Source organism: Neodiprion fabricii, chromosome 5 (assembly GCF_021155785.1).
Source record: "Neodiprion fabricii isolate iyNeoFabr1 chromosome 5, iyNeoFabr1.1, whole genome shotgun sequence".
Lineage (NCBI taxonomy): Eukaryota > Metazoa > Arthropoda > Insecta > Hymenoptera > Diprionidae > Neodiprion > Neodiprion fabricii.
Genome location: NC_060243.1, coordinates 1,395,812 through 1,416,727, shown reverse-complemented (window position 1 = coordinate 1,416,727; position 20,916 = coordinate 1,395,812). Strand labels below are relative to the sequence as shown.

Genomic DNA, 20,916 nt, shown 5'->3' with positions numbered 1-20,916 from the left:
GGCGACGAATGTGCGCCGGAAATAGAAGTTAGATGTGTCCGTGTGTATAACAACGACAATAACAATAGCAGCGATGTTTATATAAAAGTAAAAATTTCACGACATTATTGTGGGTGAGAAGATCTCGTCTCGATTCGATCGTTTCGGACGAGGCTAAAATCATTGTTGGACAATTTTAGGAATTTCATTCGGAAAGAGTGTACATATTTCGTTGTTTCACACCAGCTGACTAAATTTTCGAAAGTTACGAAGGTTCGATTAGCCGCCTGCTTCTTCTTCTTCTTCTTCTTCTTCTTCTTTTATTCGCCTTCGTGGGGCGGATTCGTTACGAGCCGTTTTTCCTAATCACGAATCGTTACGGTAACTATGCCCCTTTTTTTTTTTTTTTTTTTTTTAGAAAAACGTTGCGTTCGATTCACAGTATTGTTCGAAATCACGTTAGTAAAGCGTAACGAATGAAAGAAAATGTTGATATTTCGAGAAACCGACAACTTCAAAGTCGTACCAAAAATTGTACAACTAAAAAAAATTGGTTTTGTTTTTCGATCTTGCCGGACGATCGCTCATTGATTTTTGCATCGTTGTTACTGTTACGTAATAACATAGTAAACAGTTACTCATCATCTGATACTCCGGTTCGTTTTATCTCATCATTTTTTTTTTTTTTCTCATTTTTCTTCTTTTTCTTCTCCTATTCCACTCCGACGACTACACAACACAACACGCCGCGACTGTCACGCGTTGTATAATAGCAGGTACATTATATGAGCAGGAAAACCGGTTCTTGCGCCGTGATGCAGGCAAGGAAGCCGCCTGCTTCTTCTTCTTCATCTTCTTCTTCTTCTTTTATTCGCCTTCGTGGGGCGGATTCGTTACGAGTACGCAACACGCGATAACGCATTTCGCTCTGTGAGTATTAACCGGTTCGATTTAAAACGAAAATGTATTTGCTTAAAATAAACCTTTTATTTGAGTAAAGAAAACCCCGTTTACTTTCACGATTTTGCGATGTTTCGAACGTGTTTCAGAGTTTCGTTCGTTTTTCTCGCAACGTGAGAAAATTTATGAAAAATAAATAGCGGCGATCGATTTGTCGGAAAATTTCAACCCCTGTATCATGCGATTGACGATAATTATTTAAACATGCAGTATAAACCTCGAGAAAATCGTTAAGAAATAATGCAAAATTCGAGAATGTAGATTTTGGTGTAGGAAAAAAAGCGGATGCGTTGCAGGATTAAAGTTGCAACGATAGAAGGAAAAAAAAAACATTTATATTGTTTAACGATCCAAGAAGCGTGTTATAATCCATTATTCGATCTCTATACACACACGCACACATATATATATATATATATACACTACAAACTATCATTACAAACGCTTGCAGTGAGTTTCCTCTCATCTCGAGAGAGAGAGAGAGAGAACATTACGGACTGTAATAACTGCGGTTCAAGGGTCGATTATTATTCCCTCGTGCTAGCTTACAGCGTGGGTGTCGCCTCTGAATGTGAATGTTAATGTGAAAAAACCGTCACGCGGTCGACGTGCACGATTATCTCTTCTTCGTAAAGTTCGGGAGGAGGAAGAGGAGGAATAAGGAATTTAAAAAAAAAAGAGAGAGGAAAAATCACGGCGAACCTCGAGCTTGTTTACGTCCGTTATAGAAATAGAGAGAGGGAGAGAGAGAGAGAGAGAGAGAGAGAGAAAGAGAGAGAAGCCAGGCAGACGCCAGTTAAATACCTGCGCTAGCTGGAATATTGTACGCAAGTAAAGATGCCACGAAATTGGTGGCCACAACATAGAAGCATGTCTCTCTAATCTCTTCACTGTGAAAAATACGCATTCTGTCACAAATGTGATGTATTTTCTGCAACAGCAGGTGTTTCCGAATTTTTGGACAAGCGTTCTTGGTCAAAAGTGCGACAAGGTTAATTAAAGTTTAAACGAAATGTCGCTGCGGCCGATCAAATGGTTGAATTCAATAATTATTGAAATATACCCAATCGCGATATATATAGAAAAAAATATTAAATCAATGAATTTTCTACATCAACAACGTCTCAGAAATTCCGTTCTTACGTTGGACAATTTTTCACCGGTAAATTCGTAATATTGCTGGCTGGTGAGAAATGTTTGTTTTTCAGAAAATACGTTGAAAAATTCTTCAGCAATTTTTCGAGATTGATTATAAGTGGATGACGATAAGGTGTTTCATAGTACACATCATAGAAGTTAATTATCGCCGGATGAACGATGTTTTCTAAAGAACTTGATCTGCAGATTATATTTTTAAATCTCTTTGAATCAGAAGATTAAACTTTATCAGATTCGGTTTAGACTTTTAAAAACTTTGTTTAGTCACGGTTCTTTCAAGAAAAATCGAAGCAGCAGGAAAGTAATAAATTGAATTGTTTGAAATTCGGTGAAGCATAATAAAACAACACACACTCCTAGTTCGAAATCTCTGTTCCTTCAAAGTCGTTGTAAACATACGAATATAGTGATTTTTTTTCCCCAAAGTCTCGTCACGATAACCTTACTAACTTTAAAATCTCGTACATATATTCTGACCTTTCTATTTTCAACTACTTCTCCATGCTTGGACTTTGCAAGTTTTCAAATTCTACGCTATATATACGTTATTTACCTCAGTTTCCTCGTTTCTTAACTCGGTTTGTCTTACCGTACGCTTATATTTTCCTGCCTTAGCCACATACATAATTTCCTTGACTCACTGCCCTGCTGAATTTTTCTTTATTCCCAATGCCCAAGTCAGTAAACGTTGTTGTAACGATTAACGTTTCAAAAAATCGTTATTTTACGATTGCACAAAAATGTCCGAACTTTAGTTAAATCAAAAAAAAAAGAAATAAAGAGTAAGAACAAAAACTCGATTACTCCACAGTCGCTACAAACTTACAAAACAGTGATTATTCCCCCACTCGAGAACAAAAAAAAAAAAAAAAAATTTCCTCGTTACCAACTTAAGCCTAATCTTTATTTTCAAAACTTCTCGCTTTCGTCATTTTCATTTCGCTTCATCCGTGCAATATCGTATCCCTCGTCATTTCTCGCCGAGGTGACGGTCGAAATCGGATCGCTAAAATCAAATAAAACGAAATCAAATCTCCATCTCTCACCTATCACAGTGCTGGCGGCAACTTCTTTAGCCGCAGCGGCAGCGGCTGCCGGTCCATGGGCGAGAAAATCGCTAAGCGACAAAGACGAGGCGATTATCTGTCGTTTCTCTTCGAAGTTCAGGTAATCCAAACTGTTGCTTCTCTGGGGCCCAGCCACAATCGTTACACTTTTATGATTGTTGCTCTCGTTGTTAACGTCGACCCCGTTGTTCCCTGACTTCTCGTTGTCGGTCCCCGCACCTGCCGCGGGCACCAGGTACACCCCCCGCACCCGAATCGACATCACCCCCCACCCCCCCACCCCCCGGCCCCCTTCGAAGCGAGGCGACCACGTGCTGCCGCAGGCAGACAAGCCTCGCGATTATTAGACGCACGCCGAACCCGACACCTTCATTCCGCGAGTGAATTTTCACTTGTTGGATCGTCGTTTGGAAAACTGGATAATTCACAAATGCGGAAGAAAAACTAACCTTGCACGTCACGAAATGCACACTTCTTGTATTAACATTAACATTGACATTGATATCGTTGTTGTCGTTATTATCTGGGTGAAATCGATGTCGCCATTTCGACCGATTTTCCCTTCTCGTTACTCGTTAATTGATTAATTTGTTTACTTTTATTCTTCCACACCCACTACATGGCACGTGATTATCGATTCATATATACACGTATATGTATATGTAATTCTAGATACTCTTCATCACTGTAATTCACCGCCGACGTTGTCATTGCAGCTCTTTTATCCGACGGACGACGACGAGGTGGAGGCAGCCCGATGTATGCACCAATAACATTAACGATGACGAAAACAACGACGATCGCATCGTTTTGCACGCACTTTCACACGACGCACAGAGTGAGAGATTGAGAATGGGAGAAAAAAAAAACACACGCGCACACACACGGTCGGGTAATAAAAGATCGATCAATGATCGGGAGAACGTAGAGAGTAACGAAAATAACGATAACGATAACGATAACGATAATAATAATAATAATAAGGGGGGATGGAAACAAAAAACACAACACGATCACACAGGGGGATCTGGAAGAGAAAAACCGTTTCGACGCTTTCCGTGAGATTAAACTCGATTCCAGTACGTATTTCTCGGAGCAGGTGCAGCACTCCTCGTCGCTCGCTCGCCTCTCTACGATTCGGGACGGAAAACGCAGCGCAGGTATGAAAGGCGAAGGAAGAAGACGCCGGCTGCAGAGCCGTGAATATTATTCTTCACCTCTCGAGCCTCGCCTCGCCTTGTTTCGTCCGTTCGTCTCGACTCGATTCGACCCGACCCGACTCGACTCGACTCGTAATAAAGCGATGCTCTGTTGTTTTCGGCGTTTACGACTCGCGATAAAGATTCACCGTCGATTCGAGTCAGTATCTCGCGTCGCTTCTCGTCTCGTCTCGCGAATGTATGAAACGCGAGAAGGCGAAAGAGGGAGAGAAAAGAAGCGATTCGTATATCCGCACTTGTGCATGTACGCTAATATTTTAACCAGACGCGGCACGACGCGACGGCTTCTCGCCGATATTAAGTCACGACGACGACGAATCGCCGGGGCTTTGATGGAACGCGAATCCGCCCCAAGAAGCTTCGTAGTAGACTCGTACCGATTTGTTTTCGTATTTTTTTTTTTTCTTTCTTACGTGAAACAACGACGCGCCGTACGCGCGACGATACTTGCTTCTAGCCAGGCTTCGCACCAACTGAAAGGCGGCCATTCGACGAGAGCGACGCCTGGCGGACGCGACGCGAACTCGTGCCGGGATTATGGAGAAACAGACGACGGCTGTTGCCCGCCACTTTCAAAGGGCGTTCAGCGACGGTTCTTGTCGGATTTTTATTCAGGCGACGGTATCGGTTGCGGCGATTTGGTTGCCCGCGTGTTGACACGTGTTTTTAAACATTGCTCCAAACGCCGATTCGTTCTTGTGAGTAAAATGTTATTTGAGTTAAAAATTAATCGATCTTTTCAAGAGGGTTTCGTTATTTGTTACAACTTTTACGAGTATCGGTTGCAGATTAAAAAACCGATGGATCGTTGAGTATTGATAGGATTTTTCGCACCGATAATTTCAGGTTCTCTGGCGTATCGATTAGATATCTAATTAGCTCGCATTTTCTCCGTTTTACAGACGAAAATAGAGACATTTTTCAAAAGGTATCTCAACCTAACTTTAGAGGAAATTAGATATCGAATGTCTCAGTCGTTAATTAAGATGATCCGACTTTTATTTCTATTTAACGTTACTCAAGCTCAATTACCAAACGTATCAATGAACGCTCTGATTTTAAGAAACTAACGGAAGATTCGGATAAGCCTTTATTTCGAAAAACGTAAAAGTAGAAACATCAATCTGAGAGTATCAAATGTATTTACTACTTGTTTATATCTTTCATATAAATTTTACGTGGTGCTCGTTATCGATTCATCAATTCGTAAAATTCCCAACAAAAATCTAATTTCTTGTCCCTTGTACCCTTTTCGCAATAAACCCCTCAATTGCCTCAAGGGTAAAGTAATTTTCTACATTTCAAAGAATCGTTCCCTGCGACATTATTTCCCCGTTTTTCCATACGCGTAGAAAATCTCGCGACCGCAATTGCCGGTGTCCCAAATTTTCCTGACAGTTAAACACCCTGAATTTACAAGAGAACGCATCAACGTTGTTCGAAATTTATTGAAGAAGAATATCGGCAAGTATTTGAGGCCAGATCGACTCAAATTAGCGGAACAAAACATGCTTATAACATTGAATAAAGCGAGCAAGCATCGAAGATGTCGGTAATTAAACTAAACTGGTAATCGAAGAAATAAGAAAAAACCGAGCCGGACGATTTCAACTTGACCCTGAAAACGGAGAAACCCCTTTTACTTCCACTATTCGTGACTCGTGACGTGTACGATAATCGGTCAGTTTCGGTAGTCACGGCGATGCGGTTGATTGGAATTAGCAGCGAGACGGATATAATCGGTCATCATCGAAGGTATGCACTCGGGGTAACTCCAGATTATTACGGTTAGGTCACGATTTGCGAATTCCAGACGTGCACGAGCAGCCCACGTACGTGGAAGGTGTAACTTGCATAATAATCTATCCATAGCTATACACACCATAAGTCCTTGGGTGGGTATAATGTACGATAAGTATATGGGCGTATTTCGAAAGTGAATGTCTAAGGATTTCATTAATTATCATCGAAGGCGTGCGCATTTTTCTTATTACAATATTGGGCGTAGTCGGAACAGTCGTATGGACACAACTGACAAATAGATTGCGAAATTTAGGTTGTCCCTCAGTCGAGCAGCTCCGGTAGATAACTGAATTATTTACTCGAATTGAAACAATTACACATTTTCGTACAAAATGAGGATTGACGGAATTTAAACACCGCGAAATCATTTCTGTTTTCCTTCGTCACAAGAAAACGGACTATTCGTTCGATTTTAATGATTTCCCTCTAACGTTGGAGAGTGTAAACCTAAAAATATACCTAATTGTTACAGGATTTTAAGAGATTTTATTTTCGAACGCGTTTAAATTTTGACAATAATTCAAAATCCATTCAAGATTGTTAAAACTTGCGACCATCTACCGAATAGTAATTATAGCCTTTGAATTTCTTCATCCGTAGGAATTGAGAATAAGTAGAATTCGACAAATTTTTGTTCAGACTTTACGTTCGACGAGTCGGCCATGAGTACTTAACAACCGATTGATACTGATTATTCTGAGAAACCTTATCATGTTTACCGCGCGTTATTTACTTGAATCCAGATATGTAAGTCGGACATTGATCAAGCTGATACCAATTGAAACTGAAAATCAAAAACTGGCTAAATTTAAACACGAAACAAACTTTGAAAACAAAAAATTAACTTGTATGACGGATTTAGTGCCGAAGAACCATTAACTGAGGCGCATCGGGGTGGATCGGCCAACTTTTTATTCCTCCGATTAGAGCTGATTCCTCCTGAGCAATGGAGGAGTAGCGTACAATCAGAGGGGGATGGAAGAGAAGAAACCAAAGGCAGGCGAGCCGAGAAACCAAGAGTGAGAGAGAGATGAAGAGAGAGGAGGGACTTGAGACGGCGACACGTTCACCCATCCGGGGACCGAGACTCGCTACCGTTGCTTAACTTGGACAGAGCCCCGGTCAGCCGAACGAACCACGAGACCGACTCATTGGCTGCTTAAAAGTTTCGGATTTTTCTATTTAAATAGGGGAGTAAAGCTTGGATGATGTAAAATCATATCGATTTTTACGAGCTTTATTTTAAAGAAAATGAAAACACTTGGAGCAATTTCCGTTCAAGGGATTTATTATTTTTAGTTTCAAAAACGTCTTAGGATTTTTTCATTGAAATTAATAACAAAATACGGCTGCGCATCTCCTGACGTTATTGTCCAACTTGTCACGGATAGAAAAATTTCTTCGAGTTGAAAAAAAAATCTTGGCATTGAAATTCAAAGATCAAGTGGATCGGATAAAAATTGACCGAGTAATCTGCGCCATCGTATTGAAAACGCGGTTGTTCGCTACTTATACGCGCCATGCCGCCATTTTGTTGTTAATTTCGATGAAAAAATTCTGAAATATTCTCGATACTATAAACAATAAAGTCCTCGAACTGAAATTGCTCTAAATGTTTTAAAAAACACTCTTCAAAATAGGTATGATTTTGGACCGTCCAAGCTGTATCCTCCCCTCCTTAAGGTCGATTATTTGATGCAAAGGAAATACGACAGAGAAAAGGAAAAATGTTCGGTAAAACACGAGGGTCACATATTTTCCTGCTTTTCTCAAGCGACCGATAATTCCGTGTAATTAAGTTTATCCAGCGGTCGGCGGCGAGCGTTCAAGATACCATCGAATGACGGTGCGTATATATATATAGGAAATTAAATTGTGAAAACGGAAGCCCGAGGATAACGTAACGACGAGATCGCCGTCCTCTTATTAAGGCATTAATTTATCACTTCCGGCTTGTCGCTGATGTCGGTACACTGATAATACTGCTGCTGGTGCTGGGTTGGGATCCAAATACGATCCGGATAACCATCAAGGCGAAAAAACTCTTTTCACACTTTTCTTATCGCTGCTTACTCCCGGCTTCTATACCTATACGTTTAATTAATTTCCCCTCTTTTCGTTCAGCTCTTCATTCCTTTCCGTTCACCATCAACATCATCGTCATCATTATTATTATTATTATTATTATTATTATTATTATACCCAAATCGCACCGAACGATCGTCGGCTTTGGCTTTCATCAGCAAATTTAATGTGCAGGTACCTACGGTTATTAGATTATCGTCGAACGAACGAATGAATGAATTAACGAATGAATGAATGAACGTACGAATAGGAGGATCGATCAATCAATCAGTCGCCCCCTCGATGGTTGTTACGAATCTTCTTTCGTGCAGTAACGTCCATTAGCCAGAAACTACATCATCATCATCATCACCCTCTGGCTTCATTTATATAATCCTAATCGCGGGAAGGGTGGAAGTCGGTTATACAGTTTTTCCGATAAATTATTTCCTCGTCAGCAGAGATATCAGCAAAAAGAGAGAGAGAAAAAAGTGGGCCGGGAAGTTTGAAGCGAAAGTTACGTCGTGGGGGAAAAAGGGAATGAGAAGGAGACTCTGAAACGATGCATTAGCCGAGCTCATAAAGTAGGCATCACTCTGTATAATTAAAAGATATTTACGGAATTCGGACAGACGAATTACACTACTCAGCAAAATTTCGTGACAGGGAAGATGCTTGTGAATTTTTAAAATACCTGTAATCTCCGCTCGTTATAAAAACATATTTATTTTGATTCTATCAGCTCTGGTTTTTAGGTGGCAGCTACTACCGTTAATATTAAATGATTATCGTTTTGACTTACCTTTTCCTGATTCATGGTGTTTTGTTATTCACTGTAAATACCAGTTGATTAGTTTTAATAAATAACAAAACACTGCGAATCGAAAAAGGTAAGTCAAAACGATAAACATTGAATTTTACCGGTAGTAGATGCAACGCAAAAACTAGACATGATCGAATGAAATGAAATATGGTTTTATACCGAGGCTAGATGGGTATTTTAAAATTAGTAAGCACCTTCCTTGTTACAAAATTTTTTCGACCGGTGTGCCGTAAGAATATACATAATCTCATTTTCGTTCCTAAGAACTGTATTTTTCGGAAAAACTAAAAAAATCATATTACAATAAAACTACTCGTATCTAAAATATTCTAACATCAATTCTATCATACTAAACCTTCTTCCTAACATAATCAGTTCAAACTTTTCACGTTGCAGACAAAAAGTGAATTTTTACTAACCAGTGTTATGGAAGGAGTTTCACTTGTTCCGACGTCCGAAGAGACCTGCCCTTGGATAATGGTGGACCACACGTATCCCGTTTGAAAAAAAAAAATAAAATATGGCAGGCAATCTGGCCAGTTTTTGGCAATCGGCCACCACGTACCTCCACAGAGTTACGAGATATAAAATAATTCGCTGTTACGATATAACGGCGGAGTCATAAAGAGAAAAATCTCGTAAAAATGTCGATGCGTTGATCCGGCGCCGGTTATCACGGATTATTAAAAGTCTCTCCGTTACGGGTGAAATTTTTATTCGATGCTTGTAAGTTCGACGTGAGATATTAGGGCTTTAGGCGCGGAGGCTTCAATCACTCGGTTTAATGGCTTACGCATGTGAAACACCCGGCTGAACGCCGATTAATCTCTGCGCGTTACAGTAACGCCGATTAGTTTTAAGAGAAGAAAACAATCTCGCGCGATGTTTTTTCCCATCCCTCCCCAGACGCCATCAGATCTTTACCGCGATTAAGAATCTCTCGCTGCTGCGATGCGTAACGCGTCTTAAAGAAATAAAAAAAAAGAAAAAAAAAAGAAATGAGGGCGAAGGTCGACCCTCGTTTACGGTACCGGGGCCTGAAATAATAGCCTGGATCCCATAAACGCCCGGACAATGTTTCCGAGTCTCGTATAGAGCGCGTTTCATCTCCGGCGAGAAAAATAAAATTAGAAACAAAGCGGGACACAGTCTTGAAAAGAAAATAGGGATATCGAGCGATGTGCGATTCGAGGATATTTAACTATGTACTTGTTTAAACAATAATCGTAGAATCTTAAATTACCTGCTTCGCTTTCGTTTATTTATACGTGTAATATCTCAGGTTTACATGAAACCGAAAGTTTGGACTGTTTTATAATTGCTCTTTTTTACTGCGGCAAGAATAACGGCCGTGATATCGGACCCGCGAAATTAGTTGCCTCCAAGTTTATAGACTACGAAAAAATATGCTTACGTCCCGATCTTTATTGTCGAGTCTGGAAAGTCGGTGGAAATTGGTACCAAAAATTTGTCATATCGCGAGGAATTCGAGGACCCGCAAAATCACTTTTCACCATTCTCAAATTCCTTTCCACCTTCGTGAAACCAACCGACGTGTATAGTCGGTTGAAGGGCCGATTTAAAAGCGGTATTAGAAAAACTTGGAAAACCGTCTGCAGAAGACAATCTCGGAGATATGAGACGGGCGAAAGATAATCACTTGGTTTGTCTTTCCGGGAAGAGAAAATATCCTACTGATTTCACTCGGGATACAATCGGCTAATTAGCTGTCTCCAAACTGTTCTATCCTATCTTTCCGTACCGACGGACTTGCCTGCAGGCATTTTTTCGCTGATCTATATCTCGCTTCAACATGCTGCAGTAGGGTGGTCCTTACTTAGGGTGTCCTTTTTTCCACTTTTTTTCCACTCCGCCTCTCCAAATCAGCTTCAAATAATTAAACAACAATTGCCTAATTTTTTCAGATTTTTTCTTGCGTCAATAACAAGGTAAAAATAATAATATTCCAAAAAATCAGCAACTACGAGGTTTTAACTATCTGAAAAAAAATATACATCATATCAGAAAATATAGACGAATTGCAGACCCTAGAAATCAGCCTTTTTTTTGTATTTAAAGGAAGTGCAATTCGTGTAGATTGCCTGGTTTAATAATGTGAATTTTCTTCCAGATAATAGCACTAATTCTCACTGAAACCTCGCAGTTACAGATTTTTTGGAACGTTATTACTCTTACAATGCAATATATACTGAGACAAGAAGTTCTTCACATGTTATTTCCACAAGAAACTTCGGTGACAAAATCTGACAAAATTGTTTTTGAATTATTTGAAGTTAATTTGGGGGGGATTCGTCAGCACCCTAAATAAGGACCATTCTAATGCTGCAGCGATAGGTGATTAAGTCTGGTGAAATCTTCGCTGACAGTGAGAATTTGAGAGAGAAACAATTAGAGCGCCTCCCTTTCAGATAAACCGTAATTTACGGTTTCGTTCATACATTTCACAGTATTAGTATATCTATTGACTTCCAGCGAGTTATAGTATTTATTGCACACCGTGCATCAGGGTACGATAATGTGTAACGTGCAGATGAAAAAAGAAAGTGCCGTAGCGTCGAATTTTTTACCCTCGGCATGAGCGCGCCGCCCACGATGATAACTTATCTCCGGGGAATGAAAAATCATTCTGTTTTTATTCATATACATACATACATATAATAAACCGCTCGCGCTGTAAAAAAGAGCCATGCATACCTACGACCTTATTATTCCGGATAACCGTTATACTTTATATACATGATAAATCCCTGTATTCGGCGGTGAGTTTTCGCGCCGAATTTTGGAACGGCGGCAGAGCGACCGGGGGAAAAGTTGACGTTACGAAAAACTACGAAACTGTCGCGCGATATGCAAATCGCGTTTTCCTGAATGGGCCGAAAGGGCGATAAAGACTTTCGAAGCTCGCTGGCTGCATGCGGTAGGTGTGTATCAGCTGCGGTGCAACGTCGAGCTGCCGGGAAACTGCAGGCGGAGAAATCGGAGGAAATACACTCGCGGATGAGATAGAGGCTCGCCTATTGTGCCAGCTGTTGTACAAAAGCTTGCGGGACGTGAAAAGCCGATACCCTAAATCCAATAAATGTAGGGGACGAGTTTTCCACCAGGGTGGTAAAATGACGTTTGAGCTGCTGCAGATGTCGAAGAAAATGGCGAAAAAGTTTATCCCTTCAATTCTCAAACTACAGGCCAACTCCGGAAGTTGGACTACACCGAGGGTCCTTGGTTCTCTCACCCGTTCGGACGTTTCGGCGTATCATGTCACCATCAAAATTTGATAAAAACTTTGGTTCATTTATCTTCTCGCCCTGAGTTTTACTCTTCCTTTCTCGTATTTTTCTTCATTTCAGCGATGAAATGTTTCTTGCAATTTTTATACACTCACGCGATGATTATTCTGAATGCGAGAGAGAAAGTAACAGACATCATCACTTCAAATCATTCCGAGACTATCGAGTGTATAATTTTATTGCTTAAAGCACAGACCGAAACATTAATTGCACGTGTCGAAATCTTCAAGGTGTAGACGAAAGTTTAAACCTTCTGAAATAAATTCGAAAAACGTCCTCATCAAACCAACCGAATTAGGATAGACATAGTGAAAAATGCTCCAACAAAATACAGCCAAGGTTTCAAGGACCGGAGGATATATATAAATATATATAACGTTCAACTAGAGTTATGCGCAATGCAAAGATTCACTCGAACCAAACTTCCTGTAGTTTACCTTACCTTTCTTTGTTCCTAGTTAAAACACGGCGCAAAGAGATGAGTTTATCATTCAGACTCCGCGAGCTCTTTCACCGAGTTTTTCCGAGTACACGAAGCGCTCGACTGTAATGTAGGTACATAGAGTGAATAGTCCTTACCTGGAACATAGAAGAAGAGAAAAAAGTTGAATCGAATATCTGTGTGAAATTCTGCGAGGATCGCATGCCGGCAATTTTTCATTCACCTTTCATTAAATAGGCAACAGAGATAAACCAAGGCAAGACTGTTATTATCAACGGGATATTTATTGTGGAAGAGAGATCTATTTCCGGGAGGGTAAAACCGACGTTTCCGACTCACCAAGCGCACGCACATCTCTATTATTTAACGAATCACTAACGAAGGAAAGATTCCGGGATCCTGCGGCCGGCGAGGATCGATACAGCATGGTGAATTAACCACGAGGTACTCGGGGCCATCAATTTTCAAACCTGATCTTCGTCAAGGCTGGATTTCTGCTCCCTGATACAGCGGGCGCAACCCAAACTTCACCCGCGATTCGAACAAAGTTCATGGCAAAAACTGCTGCGGTGAAAACTGTGCCGAAAAAGTATGATTCGAGGGGTTTATCACTCATCGATTTTTATGTACACCTGATTTCAGGATTACAAAGGTTTCGGAAGACTTCAGGGATTTCGAAAGATATCGAAAGGTTTCGAGGATTTCATGGAATTTCAAAGGACTGTTTCGAAGGAAAATTTAAGATGATTCCAAAAGATTTCAAAAGATCTCACAAGATATTCGGAAAAGTATACACCAGCAGATTTCACGAGTGATTACCCTCTCGGTATGATTTGTATTTTTTTAGAGAACTAGATCGATCTTTATGTCGACTGCGACTCAAACGGACATGCATGTTGACAGAACAAGCCATAAAATCCGGCGCGGTATCTTACGGCAGAGCTTTCAATGAAACAGTTTGACGAGTGTGAAGAGTGTGGAGCTTTCGCCTGGTCCCAAGCTCTCGACTCTAAGCTTTACAGCGTATAACCATAGAATATAATCAGAACGTTACTGAATTCAAGCGTAAAAGTGAAGCCAAGTAAGCCGCTCACAGCACTTGGCGTAATTATAACCAGACTTGCTTTACCTTATCACGAGAGCATAATGGAATCATTGTAACAAGAAGTACGCGGTGGGTTAGAGAAGGCGGGCGAGATCCTGAAAGACTATGTTATTCTCGAAGAAGCCGAGAGAGACCGGACAACCGGCGCACTGTGCAAAGATGCCGAAGCATGGCTGACTCCAGATGCACGTGGGATCCGACTCGTCGCATCGAACCAGAGTCCGACTTCGCGCCGCTTTCCGACCGCGTTGAACCAAGATGTGGCAAGAATCGAACCGGTTACGGTGGTTCTTCGATCGGAACGTGATGTTCAACCACAGCTTCATGGAAGGTCACGCTCCCCCCGGAGATGAAGATGAATGCTTCGACCGCATCAGCATATTATACAACGCGATGTCGCGGTTGGGTTTGGCAGGTTCTCCGCCGCTGGCGCTCGGTGACAAACGACCAGCTTGGGACCTTGCGTGTCGGTCGGTAGCTTTCCGCGTGTGGAAAGCTCGACCACCCGATCCACGATCCTCATTTCACTATCATCATATGTCTCCTTCAGCCTTTTTCCCCGTTCAGACCTTCACCCAGCTTGAAACCTCGAAATTTTTTGCCCGCCACAAGAGGAAGACGGACACAAAAGTTGGTGCATGCACCAGCGAATGATTCGCCATGTTAAAACCAAACTGTCAAGGCAAACTTTCCTGTAGTTTGTTTCATTGCTGGTTGCTGTTTATTCATTCTGGTCTCGACACCCTGAGTAAGTGAAACTGATAAGTGAAAATTGATGGAATGGAATGATCGAACTGTTCCAAAACTGCATAAAAAGTTGACGCTAAGTGCCCACACCCTCAATCGAGCAGACCAATACAGCAAAGCCCGTTATTTTCGAAGACCCCGGGGATTCCTCGAGACAATGTCCTCTCCAAGTAAATACAATGAAGAGAGCGAGGCACTTCGGTAGAGACGCTGACGAGGCGGCGGAGGGAGGGACGATCCTCGCCTTGTTATGTAACCTGTGTACTCGCTCGACTGCGGAAAATGGCTTTTCGGTTGCTACCCGCTCGACTCTCGGGCGCCCTGCGGCCTCTTGGTGCACGTAACTTGGCTCCGTGATTCTCCCCTTAAGCCACCCTCTTCATACCGCCTTTTTCTCGACGGTAAAATCAATCGATTCCAAGCTCCGGGGGTGTTTACGCTCTTCCGCGATCAACGAGCCACCCAAAAGAGGATGGAGTCATTTTCATTTCGCACCGCTGACTTCGGTCGGGCATAGTTGAAAGTTCAAAAGCTCCGAACTTTGCAGTCTGACGGATGAATATTGGTTGGTTCTGGATTAGATTTTACCGTTTTCAATCCGCATCCGTGTTTCGTGCCACCCAATTTGTATTAATTTAGTACAAATTGAAGTGTCAGTTTTCGGTCTTTTGTTTTTTCCAATTCCTTCAGACACACTCTCCGTGGTTCGGCCAATTGCTTGGATCAAGGTGGTAGATGCAATTATAATTCACGTTGAACGAAGCGCGGCCTCCTATCCCTTCGAGAAATCTGAGACAGACACAACCCATCCCAGCGCATTCGAAATACTCAACAAGATCAAAAAAGATACAGACAACGCATTCTCCCTTCTTAATCGTTTCGCAACTTGTAAGCTCTACAGTCTTCGCGTAAAACGGTTCATCACCTGGAAATTTTTTTTACGACCAGCAAAAACTGAAACGATATATACGTAGTTTAATCGGATTAAATGATCCTTAAATATTTAGCAGAAAGATCAGTTTTCCGGTCTTCCGGATATCTTGACCCTGTGGTATAAATCCTTCATAGATAACCCAAGCTTAAGAAGATCATCCGGTCAAAATCACTTTCGCGCAGATATTCAGTCTCTTATAGAATTCCGTGAGACATTTATCACGTAACTAAAGACGATACTTCATGCAGTAGAAGAGAAAAGTTGAAATGGAGAAATTTTTCACAAGAAAATTCACTCTACCGAAATATTCTGGAAGTGGGGAAGAAGTTGCAGCAACGACAGGAGCGACATAGAAGCGACTTTGCGACGCATGAAAAACACGATCGAGGAAGATCTCGGGCATCGATTTCACTCCGCAGAACTCAACTCTTCGCGTATCGTCCTGTGCCCGAGATGAAAAGATTTCTTGCAGGATTAATGATGTGCGACATTGGTTGAACGGATTTTCAAGTCAGTTTACGGAGGCACTTATTCGCAAATGTGCCAATCTGCGAAACATCTTTGTAGTTATGTTGTAATCCGTCGAAATACCTGCTTTGATACCGTCAGGAGTAATTTCTCGACACCAGATGCAGGGAAGATAAACGTCAAAGTACGATATTCAGGCGAAATTGTGATTCCTAAGTGGCAAAATTCTCAATTCAAACAGTGAAAATTCACCGGGAGATAGAATTCCTTCTTGCTCTGCGATACGTTTTACGAGTTTCATCCTGCTCACGAGATTGAATAACTTTCCAAGGATTGCCAATTCGTTCTTCGACAAAGACAAATTTAATTTTTGAAAGCACTGTTTAAATCTGCTCATTACATCACTTCAACGTTGTTTCATAATGGTTTGCGAAATGTTTACGACGTGAGTTTCAGAAGTTTCAATGTCGGGCTTGAAATTCTGCCGTGATGAGAAACCTAGCTCCATCACCGCAGCGTCAAAGAGACTCAATTCTTAAGTACGTCTCCAATCCTTTCTTTCTAGTTTCGAGATAATCTATCGACCCGCCTCTAGGTGTCTGGAAACCGCGAAGCACCACCGCTGCAGCTTAACGAGCTAATAAGTACACGCGCGGTCCTGTTTGTTATGGATGAGTTGGTTGCAATTACTGTTTACCATCATTATGCATCGGTGCTACGTGGTTTCATCGTTTATTTGCCTTTTCACGATTGAACAACTGCCAGCGGTCGACGATCGTCGAAGCATAGTAAGTCGGCAACTTGCCCGGCACTGCACTGTGAAGTAAAGCATACCTTGATCGTTGAAGGTTCCAATCCTCCAGAAGCTCCCCGTCCTCGCAGTCATGGCGGTAATCCAAATATCCAAAAGTCGCTGAACCAAGCCAGCGATGATCGCGCGCGCGAGAATCACTCGTTGAGAACTGATACCAGTATCCCGAATGAATTCGGAGAACCACTATGACCCCAGGCGACTCGAGGCACTTTCGTTTGGCTTCATTAAAATATTACGCGCCGATCATCGACGAGAGGAACCGCTCGATGCCGATAGTTACGTGTGCGAAATTTCGCGATGAAAATCGCGGTGAGCGTGCATTACGCAACTGAAGAAACGCGGAGTGGATTAGTCGCGTAGTGCCACTGCCGAAAAATCACTTGAAACAGTAGACTCGATAGACCTTCGGGGACACGGTTAGGCTGGCCTCGTGTTATCTTGCAACCAGAAAGATTGCGTATCGGTGTGTGCGTTATTAATCTGCAAACAGATACCAGCTCGACGTGACTTAATCTTCCGATCACCGGGCGTATTCACTGCTCCGCACTTCGGTTTCCTGGTACACTCACAACCAACAACACCCCGACCCCCAGCACCCAATCCTCTTAAGAACATGATGCTCAATTTCGCCGATGATGTGACTCACGTTTGACCTCACGTGGCTCGGAAGGTGAACGGGAATTATCTATGGTCTGGTCTCGGCACACATCGCGCTAAAATTATCACGTTAATCGATGTATAATTGCCGGTAATAACATTAACGGAAGTCTCTGGAAGCCGATCAGCGCCTCAACGAGAACGGAATAATAGACGTCTGATCCCTCGAGTTCTTCAAGTCCTCACTCCTCGTTACGGCCACTCTCAGGATTGGCCGAAGCGACCGAATCCGATTCCGCTGACGTTCCAGCCTCTCAGAAATGACTTCACACCACGAACCGATTCGCGATTCACCTTATTTATCATCCTCTCCGGCAGCGGAAGGCGATCGCCGCGCGTGTCGACTGCGACTCTGTCGTTGTCGGTGACACACCTTGCCGGGCTTCGCTTCCCCTTCACCCTCCGCACCCGCTACTGCCCCAAGGCGCATTTTCCCGGTATACGTGCAACAGCGAACGACGGTAGGTAGGTTCCCCTTCTGTTTGGCATGATGGGTGTGGGCGCCATACCGTCGAGCCGCCAACAGGCGGTTACCCACCCTTACGGATCCCCGCGGAGCTCCGAGCTCTCCTTTGTCGTCTGATCACCCGGCATGATTGTGCCTACACCCTTGCGTTCACACCGTTGGACACTGTCACGCACCGTTAACCACCTTCCAAACCAAGACCTGACCTCCTGACGATTATCCGATGGTTCACACCTCCGTGTTTTCAATCTATCTAATTTTGCGTCAATGGCACTGGTGTGCTGATTTTTCTTTGGAGTGGGTGCTTTTTGGTGTAACGACGTCAGATCGTCACTTGACATTAAAGAATCGCGAGTTTCTTGATTACATTTGGTAACGGTAGAGGTGACTTGTGGCAAATTAAGCTCGTTTGTACGTACGAGTATAATTCACGAATCAAAATTCAGGCGACACGAGTTCAGAAGTTTCCATTCAACGCACAGAAATATGTTGAAACTTTTGTAGCCCCGGGTACGAGCGTTCATAAAGTTCTTGAGATACTTTCCAGTTACTTTGCAACGCCTAGGTACTTACGAATTCTTACAGTATAATTTTGAAGGGATTTGTAATGTTTGCCCCAGTTAAGAGAAAGCGAACGTAGTTTTCACATATTAATCCATGAACTGAAACGCTCGAGCAAAGGCAATGTGCTTTGGATCCAAGCCTATCCGAGTCAACCACGGTGTCTAATTGAAATGTCTCAAGTCACCAAGTGCAGAGTGCACAGATCGAGATACCCACTGAAACGTCTTTCAATTCCTTCCGGCAGTGAGTAAAGGAGTCATGTTCACGGTTGTTCCGTGTTGAAGTTCCCGAGCCACGCCCACCTTCACAATGTACTTTGCACTGCATCGGCTTCGGCTTTGACAACCTGTCAAAGGCTGTCCATGTGCGCGTTCCGTTAACCGTAATTACCGACCTTGCATGCCTTTCGCATCCAGTAATTGTTTCCGGGGACGGCGATTCCTTGTCACGATACCTCCGATGTCTACCGCACCAAGGAAAAACTGCAGATCTGGCATATTTTCGTTAACAGTAAAGGGAATTTGATGAGTGGGATATTCCTGCAGGAACGAGAATACACGAATGCGGGAAAGAATCCACCCGGGGCGTAGATACATAACGTACGCGTATGGCAAAACTTTGAACCATGGCATCCGGTGGTACTGGGTTAGGAGAGTAGGCAGTCGCTGGTCACGTGGTAGAACAATCGGCGCGAAGTGGCGCGTGGGAATTGAAATGTGACAGCGAGAGAAACGGGCTGATGATTTCCCAGGCGCTCCGATGTAGTAACTCTCTTCACTTTTTGGCCGCGGGCTTCGTGGTCGTCGTAATAATCCAGGAGGGCGACGCGTTATCGGTTTCACCCCGTTCCGACTTCCATCCGCCTATCAGCATCCGTTTTCCTCCGTTTCGCCGGAAATTTCCCCGTGGATGGATGAGTACTTCCTTGTCAAGGAACGCCCGAGTGCCGTTGTGTAAAAAATTCGCAACCCATCGTACACGCAGGTCTGAACACACATAAATAGTCAATGACTTATACGCGCGTACTTGGGTATTGTATATACGTGCGCGTATTCCCCTGTGGGTATATAGCGACGCACTCGTGCGTGACGTAAATGAGATTGAAAATCCCTCCGACATTAGCTGCTGCTGGTGCTACAGACGCGGAAAGGAATTCCTCGGGATCTTGGCATTCTACCAACGGCTCTCTTCGCCTGCCGTTAAGATTTGATCGATTTTCATCTACCCACACCATGTACATAACGCATGCGTTTGTTCCGCCCGTACATAATATACGACATGAATAACCAATGCTCAGATTCTGTGGGAAAAAAATAACGACTCTATATGTATGCTCACTTATTTCTATAGACATACAACGTTCATCGAAAGGAAGAAGTTTACCCTTAACCAACGTAGATACACACAGGGCTATTACGAATTGATATGAAATCACCGTTTTACGACCCTGTAAGGCGAATAATTCAATAATGAATACGAATGCCGTAAGCCTGCCTGCATGGTCACTCTCGGAACATAGAGTATCGACGATCTCTTGGTAACAAGGATCTCGCTGTAGCCAGCCGATGTGACAGATGTTTCGAAAACGGGCCGCGTGATGCCATCTCCTCTGTTTCGACCATCGACACTGATGCGGTAGAATCGACCGAGCGATGAATGGATCGTTTGGGATTCACTCCAATGCTTTAGTAGATCTCGTGGTGTTCCATGTAATTTTTTGGGTAAAAGTTTTCGTTTATTTTCTATAGTCCCTACGGACAGATTCCGATGAATCGCACACATATTGGAATGATTTTGGGGTACCGCACCGCCCGCGAAAGGATTTCGCGAACCGGCGAATCCGCTGGATTCCAAGAGCTACTGCAGGACTCACCTTTCGACAGAGCGTAGTAGATCCCCCCTTAAATCTTCTCCGGCTGTCTCGAATGTTCAGGTATGTACAAGTTACCTTCGTGCAAGTAGACTCGATCAATATGCACACTATGCTCGAGCAATTCAAACAGCAGTCAACCTCGTTCCACTCCGAGACTCGGTGGACAAACAACTCGACATATGTTTAGGCTTTAGTGTTTTGTCAGATCCAGTTATTCTTCGTGAGAATTAGATTACACAAATTTTAAATATCGGACTGTTTTCAAAGTCCCATGAGTACGATGACAGCTTTAGTTGCTCGAAGACAAGGAGATCATTTTCAGGTTGAAGAATGCACGACGCAAACTGGCAATACTAATTTCGGTCTTAACGGTACCGTTGAGATGAACAAAACGCAGATGATGAAAGGAGGCCAAGTTCGATATTCGCTCGCACCTGTCTCTGCGGATTTATCTCTGGTTAAAT

The 20,916-nt window shown here is 42.8% G+C and overlaps 1 protein-coding gene across 8 annotated transcripts in view; it reads right to left on the bottom strand.

Annotated features, from left to right (window-relative positions):
• LOC124183938 (phosphatase and actin regulator 1-like) overlaps positions 1-20,916 on the bottom strand; it is a 161,542-nt gene that overhangs the window by 120,542 nt on the left and 20,084 nt on the right. The window contains exon 1 of one of the 8 annotated variants that reach the window (XM_046573153.1): positions 16,913-17,838. The exons of the other annotated variants lie outside the window; for them this stretch is intronic. Within the exon in view, the coding sequence (XP_046429109.1) occupies positions 16,913-16,964 (52 nt within the window). The 5' untranslated portion in view covers positions 16,965-17,838. Of the gene's footprint in view, positions 1-16,912; positions 17,839-20,916 lie in introns of those variants that run through there. 8 annotated transcript variants of the gene reach the window in all.